This window comes from Eretmochelys imbricata, chromosome 9, assembly GCF_965152235.1.
Source record: "Eretmochelys imbricata isolate rEreImb1 chromosome 9, rEreImb1.hap1, whole genome shotgun sequence".
In the NCBI taxonomy this organism is placed as follows: Eukaryota; Metazoa; Chordata; order Testudines; family Cheloniidae; genus Eretmochelys; species Eretmochelys imbricata.
This window is the reverse complement of record NC_135580.1, coordinates 63,299,210-63,320,625: the sequence shown is the minus strand read 5'-3', so window position 1 is coordinate 63,320,625 and position 21,416 is coordinate 63,299,210. Positions and strand designations below refer to the sequence as shown.

Below are 21,416 nucleotides of genomic sequence, written 5' to 3'. Positions count from 1 at the left end.
CCAAAATACCTTTGAGGATCTGGGCTGCATTGCCATCAATGGGCTATGGATCAGGCCTGTAGCATATGACCCTAAACCTGGAGCCAAGGGTCCCTGAGTCATCAGCACTGAGTGACTTCTTCGGCTGTGTTGTGCTTTTGGGTAGGTGGGATTGTGGCAGGAGGGAGCTTCTGTTTCAGAGGAGTAAGGAAGAAACTGATCTCTGGTATGTTAACAGCTCCTGCTCCAGTTGCCATGTGTTTTGGCTGAGCTCTGAGCATTTGCTGAACTTCTCCCTTCCACTAGCCCCTTCACAACCCTTTTCTCCCCCACCTCCCCTCCCCTCCCTATCCCAAGCTGTTCTTACTGCCCCCATTACTCCATGCCCATTCCTGGGACAGAGGACAGCTGCCTGCTCCATGCTAGAGTTCAAGATGTTTCTTCTCCTCTCCCCCGCAACTTGCTCCATGTCAGCAAGCAAAGGACCAAGAACCCAGTGGATAGATAGGAGCCCAGCCCTGTGCATTTGGCTCATTTAATTGCTAATTCAACCTTTAATTTACAAGGACATGGAGCCCAATCTCTTGTTGCTGGCCTCTGGGATTACGGCGGTGGGAGGGAGTGGCGGAGGAGTTCTTACAGCACAGGGACTGGGACCTGCGTGTTCCCCCCCCGTGTGTTGGGGAAGGCTCCCTGGGACAATGAAAATATTTATCCATTGATATGTATATTGGTGGTGGTGGTGTTTCTGATTCCACTGCCCTTCCCCTTCTACCAGCTGCACCTAAGAGCCTAGTCTCATGTGCATGGGATGGGGATCTGACAGCTGTGGCATCATGGTAAAGAATCAGCCGGTATTATGGACTTATAGACTTTAAGGTCAGAAGGGACCATTATGATCATCTAGTCTGACCTCCTGCACAATGCAGGCCACAGAATCTCACCCACCCACTCCTGTAACAAACCCCTAACCTATGTCTAAGCTACCGAAGTCCTCAAATCGTGGTTTAAAGACTTCAAAGTGCAGAGAATCCTCCAGCAAGTGATCCGTGCCCCATGCTGCAGAGGAAGGCAAAAACCCCACAGGGCCTTTGCCAATCTACCCTGGAGGAAAATTCCTTCCCGACCCCAGATATGGCAATCAGCTAAACCCTGAATATGTGGGCAAGACTCACCAGCCAGACATCCAGGAAAGAATTCTCTGTAGTAACTCAGATCCCACCCCATCTAACATCCCATCCCAGGCCATTGGGCATATCTACAGCTAATAGTCAAAGATCAATTAATTGCCAAAATTAGGCTATTCCATCATATCATCCCTTCCATAAACTTATCAAGCTTATTCTTGAAGCCAGATATGTCTTTTGCCCCCACTCCTTCCCTTGAAAGGCTGTTCCAGAACTTCAGTCCTCTGATGGTTAGAAACCTTCGTCTAATTTAAGTCTAAACTTCCTGATGGCCAGTTTATATCCATTTGTTCTTGTGTCTACATTGGTACTGAGCTTAAATAATTCTTCTCCCTCCGTGATATTTATCCCAATGATATATTTATAGAGAAAAATCATATCTCCTCTCAGCCTTCTTTTGGCTAGGCTAAACAAGCCAAGCTCTTTGAGTCTCCTTTCATAAGACAGGCTTTCCATTCCTCGGATCATCCTAGTAGCCCTTCTCTGTACCCATTCCAGTTTGAATTCATTTTTCTTAAACATGGGAGACCAGACTGCATACAATATTCCAGATGAGGTCTCACCAGTGCCTTGTATAACGGTACTAACACCTCCTTATGTCTACTGGAAATACCTCGCCTGACGCATCCCAAGACCGCATTAGCTTTTTTCACGGCGATATCACATTGGCAGTTCATAGTCATCCTGTGATCAACCAATACTCCAAGGCCCATCTCCTCCTCTGTTACTTCCAAGTGATGTGTCCCCAGTCTTGTTATTAATCCCTAAATGCATGACCTTGCACTTTTCACTATTAAATTTCATCCTATTGCTATTACTCCAGTTTACAAGGTCATCCAGATCTTCCTGTATGATATCCAGGTCCTTCTCTGTATTGGCAATACCTCCCAGCTTTGTGTCATCCGCAAACTTTATTAGCACATTCCTGTTTTTTGTGCCAAAGTCAGTAATAAAAAGATTAAATAAGATTGGTCCCAAAACCAGTCCCTGAGGAACTCCACTGGTAACCTCCTTCCAGCCTGACAGTTCACCTTTCAGTGTGACCTATTGTAGTCTCCCCTTTAACCAGTTCCTTATCCACCTTTCAATTTTCAATTATTGATCCTCATCTTTTCCAATTTAGCTAATAATTCCCCATGTGGAACCGTATCAAATTCCTTACTGAAATCGAGGTAAATTAGATCCACTCCATTTCCTTTGTCTAAAAAATCTGTTATCTTCTCAAAGAAGGAGATCAGGGTGGTTTGACACAATCTACCTTTTGCAGAACCATATTGTATTTTGTTCCAATTACAATTGACCTCAATGTCCTTAACTACTTTCTCCTTCAGTTTTTTTTTGAAGACCTTGCATACTACAGATGTCAAACTAACAGGGCTGTGGTTACCCAGATCACATTTTTTCCCTTTCTTAAAAATGGGGACTATGTTAACAATTCTCCAGTTATATGGTACAGCCCCTGACTTTACAGATTCATTAAATTTTTTTGCTAATGGGCTTTCAATTTCATGTGCCAGTTCCTTTAATATTCTTGGATGAAGATTATCTGGGCCCCCCGATTTAGTCCCATTAAGCTGTTCAAGTTTGGCTTCTACCTCAGATGGGGTAATATCTACCTCCATATCCTCATTTCCATTTGTCATGCTACCATTATCCCTAAGCTCCTCATTAGCCTCATTAAAGACTAAGGCAAAGTATTTGTTTAGATATTGAGCCATGCCTAGATTATCCTTAACCTCCACTCCATCCTCAGGGTTTAGTCGTCCCACTTCTTCTTTCTTTGTTTTCTTCTTATTTATATGGCTATAGAACCTTTTACTATTGGTTTTAATTCCCTTTGCAAGGTCCAACTCTACATGGCTTTTGGCCTTTCTCATTTTATCCCTACATGTTCTGACCTCAACAAGGTAGCTTTCCTTGATAATCCCTCCCATCTTCCTCTCCTTGTAGGCTTTCTGCTTTTTCTTAATCACCTCTCTGAGATGCTTGCTCATCCAGCTTGGTCTACAGCTCCTACCTATGAATTTTTTCCCCTTTCTAGGGATGCAGGCTTCTGATAGTTTCTGCAACTTTGACTTGAAGTAATTCCAGGCCTCCTCCGCCTTTAGATGCACAAGTTCTTCAGTCCAATCCACTTCCCTAACTAATTTCCTTAATTTTTTTAAGTTAGCCCTTTTGAAATCAAAAACCCTTGTCACAGATCTATTTTTGTTTATCCTTCCATTTAGTTTGAACTGAATTAGCTCATGATCGCTCGAACCAAGGTTGTCCCCGACAACCATTTCCTCTATGAGGTCCTCACTACTCATCAAAACCAAATCTAAAATGGCATCCACTCTTGTCAGTTCAGCAACTACTTGGTGAAGGAATCCATCAGCTATCGCATCCAGGAAAATCTGAGCCCTATTATTATTACTAGCACTTGTCCTCCAGTTTATATCTGGGAAGTTAAAGTCTCCCATAATCACACAATTCCCATTAGTATTTATTTCATTAAAAACATTAAAGAGGGCTCTATCCATATCCAAATCAGATCCCGGTGGTCTATAGCACACCCCAAGCACTATCCCAGGGGAGGCTCTAGTAGCTTTCTTCCCCAATGTGATTTTTGCCCAGATAGACTCTCTTATCCATTCCATCACTTCTTATTTCTCTACAGTCTACCTCATCGATATACAATGCTACTCCACCACCTTTGCCTTTATTTCTGTCCTTCCTAAACAGCACATACCCTTCAATACCTGTAGTCCAGTCATGACTGCTATTCCACCATGGTTCTGTTGTCCCTATAGTATCTGGTTTAACTTCCTGCACCAGTAGCTCTAGTTCCTCCATTTTGTTACCTAGGCTCCTCGCCTTAGTGTACAAACATCTTAATTTTTGCATCTTACATTTCCCTTCCCCTAAGTGCTATGTGCTTTGTTCCCTTGTCCATTGGTGGGTCCAGGAACATCTCAGCATGTCACTCTGCTGCATCAGTTCTCCCTGCGGAGTATCTTGCCGTGTTTCTTGGCCTGTCCATGGGTCTGGAGCCCCTAGATGAGTTTCAACATGCTCTGTGGCATGTAAACAGCCTGCAGTGCCCCCAAGTGTTCTCTGGCTCATCTGTAGGTTCTGGTACCTCCTGGCTTTCCCAGTGCCTCAGTGAGAATCTTGTGCTCTGCAGAGTATCCACAGGTCACCTCCAGGGCTGCCCTGTGATTCTGTCTGGCACTCTGAGGAGTCTTTTAGCTTCATTCCAGCATGCTCCTTGGTGCATCCTGGATGCACATGTCCCAACACTAGAGCTCACCTGACTGTTTGTGTTTCATTGGTGAATTCCTTTCTGTCTGCCCACAACCCAGTTGGTTCTCATTCTTTAGGGATACACACCAATGTCCTCAGTGAACAGTTCTCCATCCACAGCACATTCTGAGTGTTCACCCATTGCATTGTGTGGGTTACTTACACGAGTTGTGTGGCATTGTTTCTCTTTCCTGATTGGATGGCTTATGTAACCAACCAACACAGCAACATATTGTGATTTATAATGTACAAGCTGAAGTTTGCTCCTGATGGATATTCGAGCTTAGAATTTGTTTCTCACAAGTGTGCATGGATAGGGAAGCTTGAGGGCTCTGATAGCTGAGGAAAGCAAACACAAGTGGTGTCATGAACATGATCCAATGAAAATTTGCTCTGAAATTCAAATTAATACATGCCAACAATTAATTAATTTTTTTTTCTGCTATTCCCTCAGCTTTAACCAGCCTGCCCTCTGGGACATTGGAGGTTCCCAGTACCTTGAAGAGCATCCTAGTCTATCCATTGTCCACCTAAGCCCATTCCCTCTTGCATTCTGCAGGGCCACATTCCCCTTGGTGCAATCCTAGCCTAATACTGGAATGCTTCACCATGCTCCCTGGATCACTTCCTTAGGGGCCCTTAGATGGTGTGAAAAGGGATCCCTGCTGAGATGCACCAGACACTGAGATAATTAATGGGGTCCCAACTGTCAGACTCCCCCAGATATGGCTGCCTAATGCAGGAGGAGGCTAATACTGCCTTCAGCACTGGGAGAAGGCACAAGCGGCCTGCAAGCAGGCTCCTGATTTCAGTGCCACAGCAGGCTGTTGCTAGAGCATTCCTCAGCAGAGAGGGGCAGCTCTGGAATCTGAATGGCTGTTTGACCGCTGGGGTGTTCTTACCTTTCTTCTTTGTGTGCTAGGAGGAAGGGAGGGGAGAGGGGAAAAAAACCCTTCACCAAAACGGAGACTGGGGGTGGGGGAGGAGAGGGGGAGTGGAGCTGACAGCTCGGAAAGAGCCAGTGGCTTAGTGATGCGGAGGGAATGGCAGTAACGAAGGGGGATCCCAAAGGGATCCTGAAATGACGGTGATGCTCGGAAAGCTTTCCAGCAGGCTCAGGTGCCGTGACTGCTCCAGGAGGGGGTGAATGGGAGGCACAACGCTGAGCGGGGCCTGTCACGCAGCTGGGCTCCCAGGGCTGCCTCTTTGATGAAAAAATGGGACAATAAATAAAAAAACCCCTAGAGCAGTAGCTGGAGAGCCAGAGACCAGCCAGCCAACGTGGCCTTTCCACATCTCTCCCACAGCAACGATGTGAAGGAACCTGGCAGGGGATTTGGATAGGGGAAGCCCCGCATCTAGAGAGAGCCCAGGACACATGCTTTTCCTCCCATTATTGTGATAGATGTGCAAATGTCTTCCGGCTGAGCAAGACTTAACCCAGCTGCTCCTACTTGGGCCAGAAGGAGCTGTTCCCTCAGCTGCTTGTTGCCCACGGAGTACTTCAGCTCCCCGTGGTGAGGTTGGGGCACCGTGCAGCACAGTGCATGTGAGTCACAGCAAGTCTAGCCACAGCAGCCATGTTCAGCTGGAGCTAGGCTGCGGCGGCCCATGTAACTGTGTGTGTCTTTGCAAGAGCACAGTGTCCCAGGGAGTTAAACGAGCCAGGTGTGGGGTCGCCCCCAAATCAGGGTAATCCTAGACAATACAAGCCATGTGGCAATCCCACACCGTGTCCCACTACCAGCTGGCATCTGTATCACAAATGCTAGGCTTCAGTGGAACCTGGATTTGGCCCTGATGGCAAAGTTTTAAAGGGTAAAGCAGAAATGCAGTGGCAGTACTCACAAAAACACCCAGCCACTGCGCCTGCAGAATCCCAGTATTTGGGCATGCAAGTCGAGTAACTGTTCATGGAAACTAGGTGCTAAGATATAGTTCAGGGGACCCAGACATGTAATTAGGCTCCTGGTTAGTGTACCTCTTCAGGGCATATTGATGTCACTCAGATCCACCCCTGCTGGAAGATTTTCTCCATCATGCCAGTTTGGTTGTGGTCAATGGTTATTTATTTGGAATTGAACCTAGTCAGGTTTGCTTTTTAATTCTTTTCCCAGGACTCCATTGTGCAGCTTGCACCAAGCCTCTAGCAAGGGGGGATTCATAGCCACCTCCAGCCCCCAGCAAGCACCAGCAAGCCACTTAGGACTCTCCAGCATGCACTCACCTGCTCACTCCCCAGCATGCACTCCCCTGTTCCCCTTGTGGGACACAGCATACTCTGCCACCTTGCAGCCAGTCGTCTCTCTTGGCTGAGGCATTGTGGGACTTGTGGGCATGAACTTCAATTCCACCCCCTCCAGTCCCCTTTGGGGTGCTGTGCGCCCCCAGGGAAGTAGGGAGGGATCAGCGTCTGCCCCCTCATTAGTGCAGAGAACGGAATTCTGCCTGGCCATTGTTTGGGCATATTCCTGTAAGAACCCAGTGGGCTCTCCTGGCCCTGAGTGAATGCAAGCTGCTGAAAAGGTGCTGAACTGAGAGCTCTACCCACCTCGTCTGGACTAGGAAATGTGTAAGCAGTTTTGCCCAGACATATTTCCACCAGTGCTACCCAAAGGGGTAGCTGCAGCATAGAGAGGGTGGATTACTGTGGATTACTGCACACGTTGCATCAGTCTGGTTAGTCTGCTCTGAAAGGATGGTGTCACCCTCAGTTATGATGTTATCTGTGTCTAAAGGGGAGGCTTCCGCTGTAATATTTTCTAATTGGTTTGTAGCCTTGCGACCCTCATCGAACAGATCAATAGCTCTAGATCTAGCTATCCATCCTTCTCTGGATATTTTTTCATCTGTCTATCATCAGTTTAATATTAGGAAGATACAGGTGAGCTGGAAAAGCGTGTGGATAGAGCTCATGGGGTCCCTGTTTCCTCCATGGGATACAGCATCTATCAAACATAGTACATGATTGGCATGCGGGGCCTGTTTCCTCTGTGATACAGTTTCTCTTGCATGCCGTAGGGTAACTTATCAGTGCCATCCCCTGTGGCATGGACTCTGGGATGGTGCACTCTCCTTCAGATGTGATAAGGTACTTGTTATGTGTGTTGCACTCTGCTAGTGGCTCCTAGAGAGCACGCTCCGTTCTCGAAGTCTCCCCTCCCTGTGCTTTGGAGCTGCAGCCCATTAATACATCAGTGTCACCTCTTCTCCTGAAGAGAACTCTGACCTCTGAATATTGGATGTCTGCCTGGCTCTTTCACGTCTGTCCAGCAATCACGCACATCACTCAGCAGAGATTGGCACTGGGCTAGGAGAGGAAGGGAAGATACTGAGAAATGGAGCGAGAAAGATGTATGGGAAAGAGGAGGAGGAGAGAAAAATCAAAATGGAGAAAGTAAAGGAGGAGATGGGGCGGGGGGAACAGAAAGAGAAAGAGGAGGAGTGAGAGGGAAAGAGAGCCAGAAAGGGGGAGAGTCCATGAGAAGCACTAAACACTAGGTGGACTGTAGTGCTTTGTAAAAGATAAGGGGGGTTATCTGGAAATGCAGATTCATGGCATGGCACAGAAATGTCCGGCTTTGAGTTGGAGGGAAAGGAAGCACAGAGGAGCAGCCAGGGAACCTGGGAAAGAACTGGACCCAGAGGCAAAGGAATATTTGCTCTTCCACTTCCCAGAAAGCTCTCCGTAGCTCACCAGTGCTGCCAGCTAGATGGCTGGTTTATAAAACAAGTAGGGAAATAGCATGCTGATTCAGAAGGTTAATACCTTAGGTTTTAACCCCCAGATCCTTCCATTCCAGCCTGGATCAGATCACAAAAGCCATGAGATTTATATTCTCTCATTGTGGTCTGTACTGATCATTTGCCCTCTAATGTGGTACTTGACTTTAAAGGCAGTGTAGATAGGTTTGTGGGGGGGAGGGAGGGGGAAGAAGTTACCCCAGGTATCCAGGGTAAGCAGATGAAGGAGAGAAAAATAATTAGAGCAATTATTTGGAGAGAGGAAAATGGTCTTGGGATTAGCAGTACACTAGATTAGGAATCAAGACTATTTGTATTCTCCATGTAAACAGAAAGCAATGGTGTGCCAGGACTCCATCATCAGTGTTACGGTAACTTGGGCTACCATAATCTCCTTGTTTCCTAAATATGGCACCATTGCACGTAAATTGACCACGCATATAAGCTTCAGGAGAAAGAACCAATTTTCACAAACCCATCTTGTATCCTGATAAGGGCAGCTGAATTGCAGGATGCAAAAAATCCGGAATTGAGAACAAGATGGAATGAGCCAAACCGTGCCTCCTCCAGCCCCATCAGCGTGTCAAAAGACGATGAGAGGAGGTTGCTCACATACAGGGTCACGAGATCACAACACTCATTCCAGGCTGCTCTGAAGCTGAAGCAGGGTAGTTGGGAATGGCAAGCAGCCGCTCTGTATAGGCATTGTGTAGTTACTATGCCTACCATCTAGGACTATTCTTATAAGGTGACAGAGTCATGGTGGAATGGGCTGAGGGATTTAGCAGCAATTATTTGCACAGTAATCAAGCCCCCCTCCCCCACCCATTTGCCTTGTCTTAATGTTTTCTCATGGAAATTCAAGCTCCATTCACTTGGCTGAGGTTTGGCCTATTTTCAGACACTCAGGGAGGGCTTGCTACACATGCAGGATCATTTCATTATTTTGGGCTTTTAGCTGGATTTAGTGCTAGACTGACAGCCCTAGAGAGCGAAGTCCTCTGCTAATCCCCAGAACAAGTGCAGCATGGGCGATGGCAGCGCAAACTGCTCCCTGCCATCCTGTCAACGTGCCCCAACCCTGACATAGACAGGTCAGCTCCATGGGAAACAAGATCTCAGCCTCCCTGCCTCATTACATAGTCAGCCTCTCTGCTAAGCCATAGGACTATTAATGTCCCCTTCTGACTGTGGTTTTCAAGACATGCTTCCTTGCCTACTTAGAACTTCAATGAAGGCCCCCAATTCACTTCATATAGTGAATCTAGAGGTAATGGCTTTCGGTCATTGCTGAGCTAGCCTGACTTTGAACCCCTGGCCTAGAGGTGAAAGTTGTCATCTTCCCTCTGCTTTTTAAAAGAATAAATGAAGGGAAAGTGGCTGCCACTGCCTGCTTCTTTGCAACAAACATTGGCTGAGCCAGTCAGAAATCCCCTCCCTGCCTCATGCCCTCACAGATTCCTGGGATATATTTTCTTCATATTTATGTATATATCGATATATATAATTTCCTCTTTTTGGTGGCTAAAAGGCAGTGCTGTATAAGAGAGAGAATTATGATCCAGTAGGCAGGGAGAGTCAGGAGACCTGTCATCTATTCCTAGGTCTGCCACTGACCCACTAGGTGAGCTTGGGGAAGTCACTTCTATCTTTGCCTCTGTTTCCCTTTCTACCCGATGTGTATCTTGTCTATTTCGATTGTAAGCTCTGCAAGGACTGTCTTTTACTAATTGTTTGTGCAGCATCCAGCACAATGGGTCCCTGATCATGGTTGGGGCCCTTATTATTACGTAATACGTAATACATGCAAGACATGTAATAATAAGTGTGCCTGGAACACATTCCCTTCTACAGGTCCAGCTGCTAGAGGTGGTGAGTGAAGCTTGATGTGCCAGCACTCCATCAACACTGTGGTAATGAGAGCCATAGACATGACCATTAATATGACTGATGAATGAATCTGGGATAAACACAAACCCCAGCCTGATCCCCCAACAGTTTTGGGGTCTTCATAGAATTACAGAAATGCAGGCCTGGAAGGGACCTCGGGAAGTCATCAAGTCCATCCCCCTGTGCTGAGCCTGGACAAAATAAATCTAGACCAGCCCTGACAGGTGTTTGTCCAACCTGTTCTTAAAAATCTCCGATGACAGAGATTCCACAACCTCATTTTGGAAGCCTATTTCAGAACTTAACTAACCTTATAATTAGAAAGTTTTCCTAATATCTAACGTAAATCTCCCTAGCTGCCAATTAAGCCCATTACTTCTTGTCCTACCTTCAGTGGACATGGACAACAATTAATCACCATCCTCTTTATAACAGCCCTTAACTTATTTGAAGACTGTTGCCAGGTCCCCCCTCAGTCTTCTTTTTTCAAGACTAAATATGCCCAATTTTGTTTAAACTTATCCCCATAGGTCAGGTTTTCTAAAACTATGATAATTTCTGTTGCTGTCCTCTGGACTCTCTCCAAGTTGTCCACCTCTTTCCCAATGTGTAGCGCCCACAACTGGACACAGTACTCCAGCTGAGGCCTCATGAATGCTGAATAGAACAGGACAATTACCTTCCATGTCCTACAACACTCCTGTTAATATACCCCAGACTGATATTAGCCTTTTTCTCAACTGCTGTCACTTGCTGACTCATTGAGTTTGTGATCTACTCGAACCGCCAGATCCTTTTCAGCAGTACTACCACCTTGCCAGTTATTCCCCATTTTATAGTTGTGCATTTGAGTTTTCCTTCTTAAGTGAAGTACTTTGCACTTGTCTGTATTGAATTTCATCTGTTTGGTTTCAGACCAATTCTCTAATTTATCAAGATTGTTTTGGATTCTAATCCTGTACTCCAAAGTGTTTGCAACCCCTCCCATCTTGGTATCATCTGCAAATTTCACAAGCATACTCTCCACTCCATTATAAAAGTCATTAACGAAAATATTGAATAATGCCAGACCCAGGACTGACCCCAGTCAGACCCCGCTTGATACATCCTTCCAGTTTGACAACGAACCATTCATAACCACTCTTTGAGTATGGACTTTCAACAAGTGCATCACCTTATAGTAATTTCATCTGGACCACATTTCCATAGTTTGTTTATGAGACTGTCATGTGGGACTGTCTGAAAAGCCTTACTAAAATCAAGACATATCACATCTACTGCTTTCCTCCCATTCACTACTCCAGTAACCCTATCCCTGCTCCTCCCCCGCCCTCCCAGTGCCTCCTGCACACTGCTGAACAGCTGTTCCGCGGTGTGTAGGAGGCACTGGGAGGGACGAGTTGATCAGTGGGGCCGGCAGCCCTGGACATGACTTGCAGACCCTCCGGAATACCCTCATGGACCCCAGTTTGAGAACCACTGCCCTAGGCTGAATTTCAACAAGCCCTGCTGACTTGAATACATCTAATTTATCTAAATATTCTTTAACTGATTCTTTCCTTATTTTGGCTTGCATTCCTTCCCCCTTGCTGTTAATATCGGTTATGTTGAGTATCTGGTCACTATTAACCTTTTCAGTGAAGGCTGAATCAAAACAGGCATTAAATATCTCATTCTTCTTGATGTCATCAATTATCTCTCCTTTCCCACTACACTTACCTTCATCTTTCTCTTGCTTCTAATATATTTAAAGAATCTCTTCTTATTGCCTTTTGTGTCCATTGCCAGGTGTAACTCATTTGAGCCTTTCTGATTTTGTCCCTATATGCTTGTGCTGCTCTTTTGATCTCCTCCTCAGCAATTCTTCCATGTTTCTACTTTTCGTAGGATTCCTTTTGGATGTTCAGGTCATTAAAGAGCTCCTGATGGAGCCATATTGGCCTCTTAGTATTCTTCCTATCTTTCCTTCTCATCAGAATAGTTTGCAGTTGTGCCTTTAATCTTGTCTCTTTGAGAAACTGCCAGTTTTCCTGAACTCCTTTATCGCTTAGATTTTCCTCCCATGGGACCCTACCAGCCAGTTCGACTGATGGGGCCACTGCCATTCAAAAAAATTTAGCCAACTTTGCATGTATACTGTTGTCTCCCTGATCTCAGACGCACGCCACCACACTGTGACTCTGGCATTAAGGAGCAGTGGGCAGAATGTGGAGCAGGGAAGAGGTGGCTGAACTGCAAAAAGTTCTCTCCTTTGAGTGTTGAATCAGTGACAAGTCAAGCCAATTCCTCCCCTTAGAAAGCTCAGTCCAGTGCCCTGTAGCTTTACCCTTCCAAAAAAAGTCACAGTTCCTATAACACACCATGTGGGGAATGAATACCCTGGGTGCAAAGCTTTGGAGACATGTCAGGCATCTCAGTGGCAGCAGAAGTAAGACAAGGGGCCAGGATGTCTCCCATGGGACAGCCTGACGGTTGTGTGTTTTCTCTCCCAGGACTACACCATCACAATGTATTTCCAGCAGAGTTGGCGGGACAAACGCCTAGCGTACAGTGACCTTCCTCTTAATCTGACCCTGGACAACCGGGTGGCTGACCAGTTGTGGCTTCCTGACACCTATTTCCTGAATGACAAGAAGTCCTTCCTGCATGGGGTGACAGTGAAGAATCGCATGATTCGGCTCCATCCAGATGGGACCGTGCTGTATGGCTTGAGGTAAGTGTGGGAGGAGTTTTCATTGCTTGTATGTTCATGAATGACATTGCTGTCCCATCATCCAACTCTCTGGCCATACACAGAGCAGCCCTCAAAATCCATCTTTAAAGAAAGCACAGCCAGGCCAAGAAAGATTTGCTCAAAAGTTGCTCACTTCTAAGTGGTCTAATATCACATTCCACCCCCAGAAGTGGTTGCATTTCAGTGGTGGGCAAAATGATCCCTGAACTGGGGTAGACTAGTATTGGGGCAGAGGAGTAATTGAGGTTGCATACTGTTTCAGGTTGCTATAGTTCAAGTTGCATGTTTCCATTTCAAATGCCCCTTTCAAAAGTGCCTAGTGTGGCCTAGAAGATAGACCAGTGGGATGGGACTCAGGAGAGCAGGGTCCTATTCCCAGCTCTGCCGTTGGCCTGATGGGTGACCAGGGGCAAGTCATTTCCCTGCCCCGTGCCTCAGTTTCCCCATCTGTCAAATGGGGATAATGATACCCACCTCCTCTGCAAAGTTCTTTGAGCTCTACTGATAAAAAGTATGATCTAACAGCTTAATGCTTTAATAATACATTAACGATAACTTTCTGCAAGTTTGGGTAATAGAGATGAAATTTTCCAGGTCTGCTCTCTGCCCAAGGGTGAAAATTTTGTGGAAAGTTTGAGGCAAATCAGATCAGCTGTTTCTTAATATGAGACAGTATAAATATGTACTTTCCACAGTATAAAATAAATAATTTCTTGCAGCTTTTTCTTTTCTGTCTGGCACTGGTGCCAGAATGGTTGGGGATAGAAAGTTTGATATTTAGCAGGGAAATAGTGCCCAAGTTTACACCAAGCTCTTAGACCTGCCTCCAACAGTCACAGATAAATAAGAGAGCCACACTGTGCTTACTTCCCAGCCCAGCAAAGGGGAAGGAGACATCTCCATTTGGAATGGACTACACCGATCTTGACCATACACAGCACCAGCCCCTTTGATGCTGCATGTTTTGGGGGAATTTCCATCTCGTACATCCTGTAATGATTCCTTCCTACTTAACTGCTGGGGCTGCAGCTAGAAAGTGCTCAGAATTACCCTGGACAGGCCATCTTCAGGGGTGAGACAAGGGGCCTGGTATTTGGGCTAAGGAGGAAGAGGATGACTGAGGTATTTGCCTCTGTTACCTACAGGCTCCCGTTAAGATCTGTGTTTAAATAAAACACTGGCTGTTTGGTTGCCTGGAGGCTGCTCCCTTGATATGGCAGAGCACAATGAAACCCACCACAAAAATCATGAGAGGTTCAGAGTCCTCAAGTCCTGTTGCGTTCAGTGGGAGTTCCCGATGTTCATCGCAGGTCAGAAGTCTTGCATGGAGTAGCACCTCTTAATGTGATGCAACTGCAGTCTTCTGAGGGACACTGTAAAAAGTCCATCCATCATGTGCATAGAGGTTTGAGGCAACTTTTTCTTCGGGGGCCTTTCATTTTGCACCTGCATTTTTGCTGACACCAATAGCGGCAAGGTGCAATTTTGCAGCCACAAATAATTTCTAGCACATTCAGTAGCATGTAGATACCTGACCGCCAGGTGCAATTGGGTAGCTAAATACTGAAGCTGCATCCGATGAAGTGAGCTGTAGCTCACGAAAGCTTATGCTCAAATAAATTTGTTAGTCTCTAAGGTGCCACAAGTACTCCTTTTCTTTTTGTGAATACTGAAGTGTTATGCTTGCAGTTATTTAGATCCACAAAACTGCACCCTCAGTTATATGCATCTGCAAAAACATGGGCGCAAAATCTCAGGGTTCTTCTGAACATCAGGTCCTTTCTGTATTTTGGTGCCAGATCTGTTGGGTTCTGTGGCATGTGGGGGTTTTGCTGAAAGGGCAGTCTTTCAAACAGAGCTTCCAGAGTGCAGAAAATTGACACACAGTGCTAACCAAGGTGATTTTGTTTCTGTCTTGTGTTTTTCATAGTTTTCTTGCCCTTTTTTACTAGGTACCGTAGCTATGTTTGTTTCTTCACGTGCCACCTTCCTTCCAGTCCCAGCCTTTCCTTCAAGTTGATCTTGCAGTGAAGTTATTCCCTCTTGCTGTGGCATCTCAGGCATTTTCTTTGCAACAGACTGTGATGTCGGAAATGCAGAGGCATTCAGAAAGTTACCAACCAAGGGCTTTAAGCACACACTTAAGTGCTTTGCTGTACCAGGGCCAGAAGCTCAGCATCTTGCAGGATAGAGCCCCCAGGGTCCAGTTAGGCCCCACTGAAGTCAATGGGAGCTTTGCTGTTAACGTCAATGAGAACAAGATCGAACTCTGAATAATTTGTTTTCATGGACAAATGAGGCCTTTTTCTTTTTCCCCTTTGCTCTATTGTGACAGTCCCTCTGCTGGGGAGAAGCACATATGCTTGTTTTTGATAGAATTAGCAGATAAGTGGACGAAAGGAATGCAGCAGATGTAATATGCTTTGTCTTGGGGATGTGTTTGATACGCAACGTCTGATGAAAGCTTATTCCACAACTAATTCATATTGGCTTGGACTGAGAGCTAGTTGGAGGGCCATAAACAAATGGGACCTCTAATCTGTAATGCCAGGAATCCCGGGGGAGTCATACACCAGGGCAGGAAATAATCAGACCTGATTCAATTTAGAGGAAAAAATGCAAATATGTAGGGAAGGTAACCCAAAGCTCCGGGGCGAGGAGTCTGGGAAGTTGTGGTGTGGGAAGAGACATGGGGGTGACATCTCTAATGCCCATGGTCCCATGAAAAAGGAAAAAGCCAAAATAGCTTGGCTGGAACCTGGGGCAAATGTTCTGCAAATGTCAGACCCTTTATGAGCTACTGTGAGAAAGGTCCTTGCTCTTGGGGTTCAAGAGCCATTGGGTAAACTTTGGTTCTCCCAATGAAAAAGGGAGAGATGCCAGGAAGATATCATAAGCAAAACAGAAGTTTAATCAAGCCACAAGTGCTGAATAAGCAACTGCATCTTCTTGCTGGGCATTGTGAAGGCCAGTACTATATAAGCTACTTTCCACCATACACAGTAGCTCTCACAATGCTCCTTAGTCCCTACATTTGACCTTGGGCTATTCCAGTCCCAGTCCCAGGTACCGCACAGTGCTGTCAGTGTACTTCAGTTTAGATCTGTTGCACCCCCAGGATTTAAAACTTGCCTTCTCCCCCACAATTTTGCAACTCACCTCAATCCTGATCTGCATCACCCCCTTGCTATTCCATTTCCAGACCTGGGCAATGTCCCTCAATCCTGAGAAGTGGTTGCCAATCATGTGGCGACTTTGTAATGGAACAAAGAGGCTGAGTAGAAAACAAACTCTTTCAGCTTTGTGGCTGGAGACGTTTGAGGCTGTGCATTCCAGCCATGAATAGCAGCTTGTGTTAACTTGCTGCACCACCATAGTAAGGGAAGAATAGGGATTCACCAGGGATTTGTAAACCACTCAGGGCCTTCAGAAGTTGTGTTCACTGCCAGGCAAAAAGCAACATTTGCCAGCATATTTTTCTGAGAGAGTTTGAAAGGTTAAAGGTTTGAGATTTTTCTCATTGAGCAATTAATAATTTTGCCTCTATAAGTCCCGTTAAAGTCAGTAGGAGTCCAAATGGGCATGTCTTCACTGCAACAGGAAGTGAGTTTGCCAGCCTGGACAGACAGAGTCATGCTAGCGGGGCTCGGGCTAGTGTGCTAAAAACAGCAGTGTGGACATTGTGGCTCAGGCAGCAGCTGAGAAGTTGCTGTCAAGAGGTAACGAGACAAAACATGATTTTTTTTTCTTGATATCAACTGTGTGTGTTTTAGGGTTTGTACCAGTACTTACCTACTTCATACACTGAAATAAATGAGCAAACCAAGAGCTGGCTCCATCTCCACTCACTTGCAGGAACTGGCAATTGTGTGCTGTGTTCCTCTCTCTCATTCACAACCATGGACGGACTTTCTGAAGATAAGGCAGAGTTCATAGTGTCACAGTGTCAGGCTTTGCAATGATGAGGAACACTGAGGAGGAGAGGTACCTCTTCTACTTGGGAAGACCTCAAAGGAAGAAAATTCCCTCCTGTGCTCACGCGTGTGCAAACACACACACCCCACATTAAGAATCTGCTCCTGCTTCTTTTGAAGGCAATGGAAGTTTTGATGAAGTGCTTGCTGCTTTACTGGGCCAGCTGATGAATTGTTCTTCCCCTGCCCCCTTTGATGAAGGGACTGAGGGCAAATGGATGGTGAGAGGCCAAAAAGGGCTTGAATGAACTGAATGGAGAAGTTTGACAGAGGGAGCTGCTTTCATCAAGGGAGGAGCACAAGGCACAGGGATAACAAGTGAGACAGACAACTGGGAAAAAGCAGGGTGAAGGGAAATCCAAATCCAAAAGCAGGTCCAGCCAGGGCCGTTGTCAGGACCAGGTGCTCAAGAATGCTGGAACTGATCTACAGGCTTCGCAGCATGGGCAGAGACTTGAATATGGCAGGTTTTTAATAGCAGCTCTGAGCTCTTTCCCTCCTTGTCTGCGATCTTATGTAATCACTCTACATAAGACAGAAGAAGCCATTAATAAACAAACAGCAATGAGGAGGATCAGAGAAGGAAACAAAATGGCTGGTATTGTGTCTGTCTGAGCTGGAACACTTAGGCAGGGGGAAAAGACAGATTCTCTTGGGAGAGGGGAGCCCCTAGCATGAGACATGTTAAGATTCAGGAGTCCTGCCAGAGCTACGGTGAGGTGAGGCAGGATAAAGCCCCCTTGTCCCTCTCAACTCATGATGATAAGCGGAAGTATTAGGAGGTTAAATTGACTCTTCACACCCCTTCACATACACACAGCCTAATAACTCTGCCTACATCAGCGATGGGAAAACCCCAACGGTTCCATCTGATGTGTCCCAGTAGTTAAGATGCTTCTCACAGCTGTGTCCAGACCTCTGATCAGGCTGCACATCTCATGAGAACAGTGTCCCCTTTACCATTGCCAGGAATAGTTTGACAAGTTTCTCTGAATTCAGTGGGAGATCAGGGTGCCTGGCAGCTCATAGTGAGAGAACAGCCTCCTGCTGCTGCTGCCCAGACGTGACAATGAGAAGATTATGTTAAGTGGGTATTCCTGTAAGGTTTGGTTCACGCTCCAGTTGCAGCTTGGGATCCATTCATCTTGTAACAAATCGAGAGCCAACTTAGAACTTCGCAGCTGTTTCATCCTGGCATTTCACAACTACTCAGAGCTTCATGGTGGCAACTGCCAAGGCACATGCCACTACTACTTGTGCTGAAGGAGAATCTCCATTAGCTGCTAGCATTATGGTGTCTATGACACACAGTCAGCTCTGTTTCCGTCCCCTAGAGGGCAGTGGGGACACATGCATCAGCCACAGATTTTTATCCAACTTGCTTTGTGTATCCCTGGGCTAGATTCCTCCTTTAAAAAGATTTCCAGAGTTGTCCTAGCCTCCATCTCCCACCGAATGAAAGCTGTCTTGTTCACCAGCAATGCAGAGAAATAGCATCTCTGTGTGACTTCTGCCTGTCCGAGCTGAGCAGAAATGAGTCACATGGAAGGGCAGAATCCTCTTGGGGAGGGATGTGGGGGGAGGAGATTGTGATTTCAAGGAAAGTGGGGGTGGGGCTAGAGTAGTAGGGGTGATTGTGTCTAAGCCGCAGAAGGCTAGCCAGCATTTGTGGTCAGTGGCAGGCCATGAAATCAGGCCATTGCACTGAATACTGCATGCAAGAGGCTGGTGAGTCTATCCCTCTGATGGGTACCATCTCTATGAATTCCCATCAAAGCAGGCAAAATTTCACACCACACAAATTTTGAATTAAAAAATAAATAAATTATATAATCTGGCGGTATTCCAATGTCTAATTCTAATGTCAAAGAGAATGTGACATCCTTCCCTTTTGTCCCCGCCGCCCGCCATTCTCTCCCTTTCTCTTTTGTCTTTCCCCCTGGAGGCAGTGCGCTCTGTCGGTAACTGTTTACCATGGCATAGTTTGTTCTCTGTCTCTTCACCTCCCTTCTCACAGGGGGAGACTCCACTCCTCCTCTGCTTTCTGTCTTTTAACCTCTCATTTTTCTCCTGCCATCCCTTTCCTGTCTCCTTCCCCTCACTATCTCTCTGGATCCCCATCGGTTTCTGTCTTCTCTCCCCCATTTGCCTCCTGTGCTTTACCACCTGCTCTGTTATCTCACCTCTCCTCCATCCTCCCCTGTCATTCCTCGCTCTCTCATCTCTCCTGCCCCTCTTCCCATTGTCCAACAGTCCATATTATATAATGAACAGATCTATCTATCCTCCCATGTGGATTTGTTACATGTGCCCAATGGATATATCATTTTAATAGTCATCATAGTGCATGTGATAGATGCTGGACTGACCACCTTGGAGACTAATAGGCTTTATGCACAGAGCAGGTACAGCATGGTCAGTGGCAGAGCAAACCCTTCACTGACGTGCCCCAGCATTGCTCTGGACCATCTTGGCAGCTCTGGTTTTTGTGATGTAGGCACCGGTGAGACTGAGTCCTACCAGCTCCTGTCGCGTAGGCCACCGACAAGCTGGTTGATAGTCATGGCTTTCAGTCACTGCCAAATGAGCCATGTCAGACCTACAGTTCCTTGAATGTGCCACACAATAGAGCAGGCAAAATGGAAGGTTTAGCCAAATGGGCTACCTATGTAACCACCTAGGCAGAGACCATGGGCTGCCAAAGCATTGGATCAGGCCCTAACAGCATAAACACACTTCCAGGGGTGGAGTTCAACCACATGCCTGCATTGTCTTTGGGCAGCAGAGGGCATATGGCCAGTCTTATCCGTGCCATATCTGAGGCATGAAGGCAGCTGGTGTAGACGCTTACCTTTCTCTGTGCCATTACTGACTTTAATCCAGGAGAGGAGTAAGGCAGAATTCTTGGAGTCCAGGTGATACAGATAGAGGGGATCCCAGCACATGAATGTTGAAAAAGCAGCAGGCTCACCACCAACTTCTGGGGCAGGTTCATCCCTCCATGCCCCTGTTCGATCCCGTGGGTAACATCACAACATGCAAAGGGAGGAGGGCATGTAATCAGGCATGCATGGCACATGCTGCTGGCCAGCCAGTGTGCTGTAGTTTAATTTGGAGGGGAAGGGGGCAATTTATCTGATTCTTTGGGGCCAATATAATCTCAATCCTGTTTATTGCACAAGAATGATCATCCCTAACTGGTGGTTGTATTTGCTCCAAAATGCATGGAGCCATATCCTGCTCTTAGTTACGCCACTGTAAATTGTAGTAAACCCACTGAAAGCCAGATTTACACCTAGAATGGAATTGGCCTTTGGAGTGTTAAATCCATAGCATGCCGTGTCGTGCTCTGGATCTGAAGCCAGCACTGCAGGTGATGGCAGAGTCCTGCTGGGAGGCCAGAGGGTCACTTGAAAATCAGGGCAGCCCTCCCCTAATTGTCCTTGGTTCGGCAAAGTTAGGACAGAGGCTCTGGGAAGGTTTTAGCCCACAGGGTCCCACAAATGGGGTGGAAAATGTTCATTTAATACATTTTTGCATCTTGCACTTTAGGGAAAATCAGAGAATGCATTTGTAGATGCTATTTCCCACAGGTGTGGCATAATATATACAGTATATGCCGTGTGCGGTATAGTGGATGAGTCATGCACATTTGCAACTCATCGGTCCTGGCGCACGCCTGCATTTGCTGCTGTGCCAACTCCGAGGTCTGTCTCGAGTAGGGATGGATGCCCCATGGAAACCTCATCTCTGCCCCTCTGAGATGTTTCCTGACCACAGCGAGACTGCTGAGAAGAGACGGGACAGGCACTGCCTTTCCAGCTTTCCAGTTGGAGGTGCAAAGTTTGACAGCTGCTAAAGCAATAAATGAAATACACAGTCATTTGTGATCAGTTTTAGGCAGCTCATCTTCCCCCTCTGCTGTGTCCAGCATTCAGATTAACAGGTTAATTTTCCCTTCCCACCCTGGCCCTTTCCTCTGACAAAGGGCAGTTGCAATGTTGTATCTAGACCCTGTGAGGATATATATAAATTCCCTCAGTCTCTCCAGATCTATTTATAGCATGGCAGGCAGTGGCAAAGGCTCTCCTCAAGGCTTCATCTCCTACAAACAGTCTTCACAGACAGCAGAGAGATAAATTTAGCACACAAGATTTCTTAAAGAGACAGCTGCTCAGTGATGCGCTCTCTCGCTCTGAGTGCATCTCTGGCTCAGCTGAGTGCTCTCCATTTCTTTTTTCTGTCCCCCCGCCTTTATCTCTATATACCCCCCCACCCACACCCTGGCTTTCTATCTCTTCCTTCCTTATTGATTCTTTTGCTTGATCTGAGTCTCATTCTCTCTGGCTCTCTATCTCCTCATTCTTTATCACCCTTTTTTTCTCTCCCTTCCTCTCTCCACCTCCCAGGCCACAGGGCTCAGAAGATAACAAAGCTTCCCTGTTAACAGTTCACTGGTTATGCCTGCATCCTAAAATATGTGTTGCTTGATTAATGCCTTCCAGATGGTTAATTGAAAGGGGTGCTGGGGGACCAACCCTTCCCCCTCACCTCCAGCTACACACACACACACTGCACAGAAAGGAGATTGCATTCAAAGGAGATTGGGCAGTCAGGTGAGGG

General features: G+C 46.4%; 1 protein-coding gene across 1 annotated transcript in view; it reads left to right on the top strand.

The window, feature by feature from the left end:
• Positions 1-21,416, top strand: part of LOC144270073 (gamma-aminobutyric acid receptor subunit beta-4) — an 87,124-nt gene that overhangs the window by 51,324 nt on the left and 14,384 nt on the right. Inside the window, exon 4 of the mRNA XM_077826280.1 lies at positions 12,578-12,798. Within this exon, the coding sequence (XP_077682406.1) occupies positions 12,578-12,798 (221 nt within the window). The remainder of the gene's footprint in view (positions 1-12,577; positions 12,799-21,416) is intronic.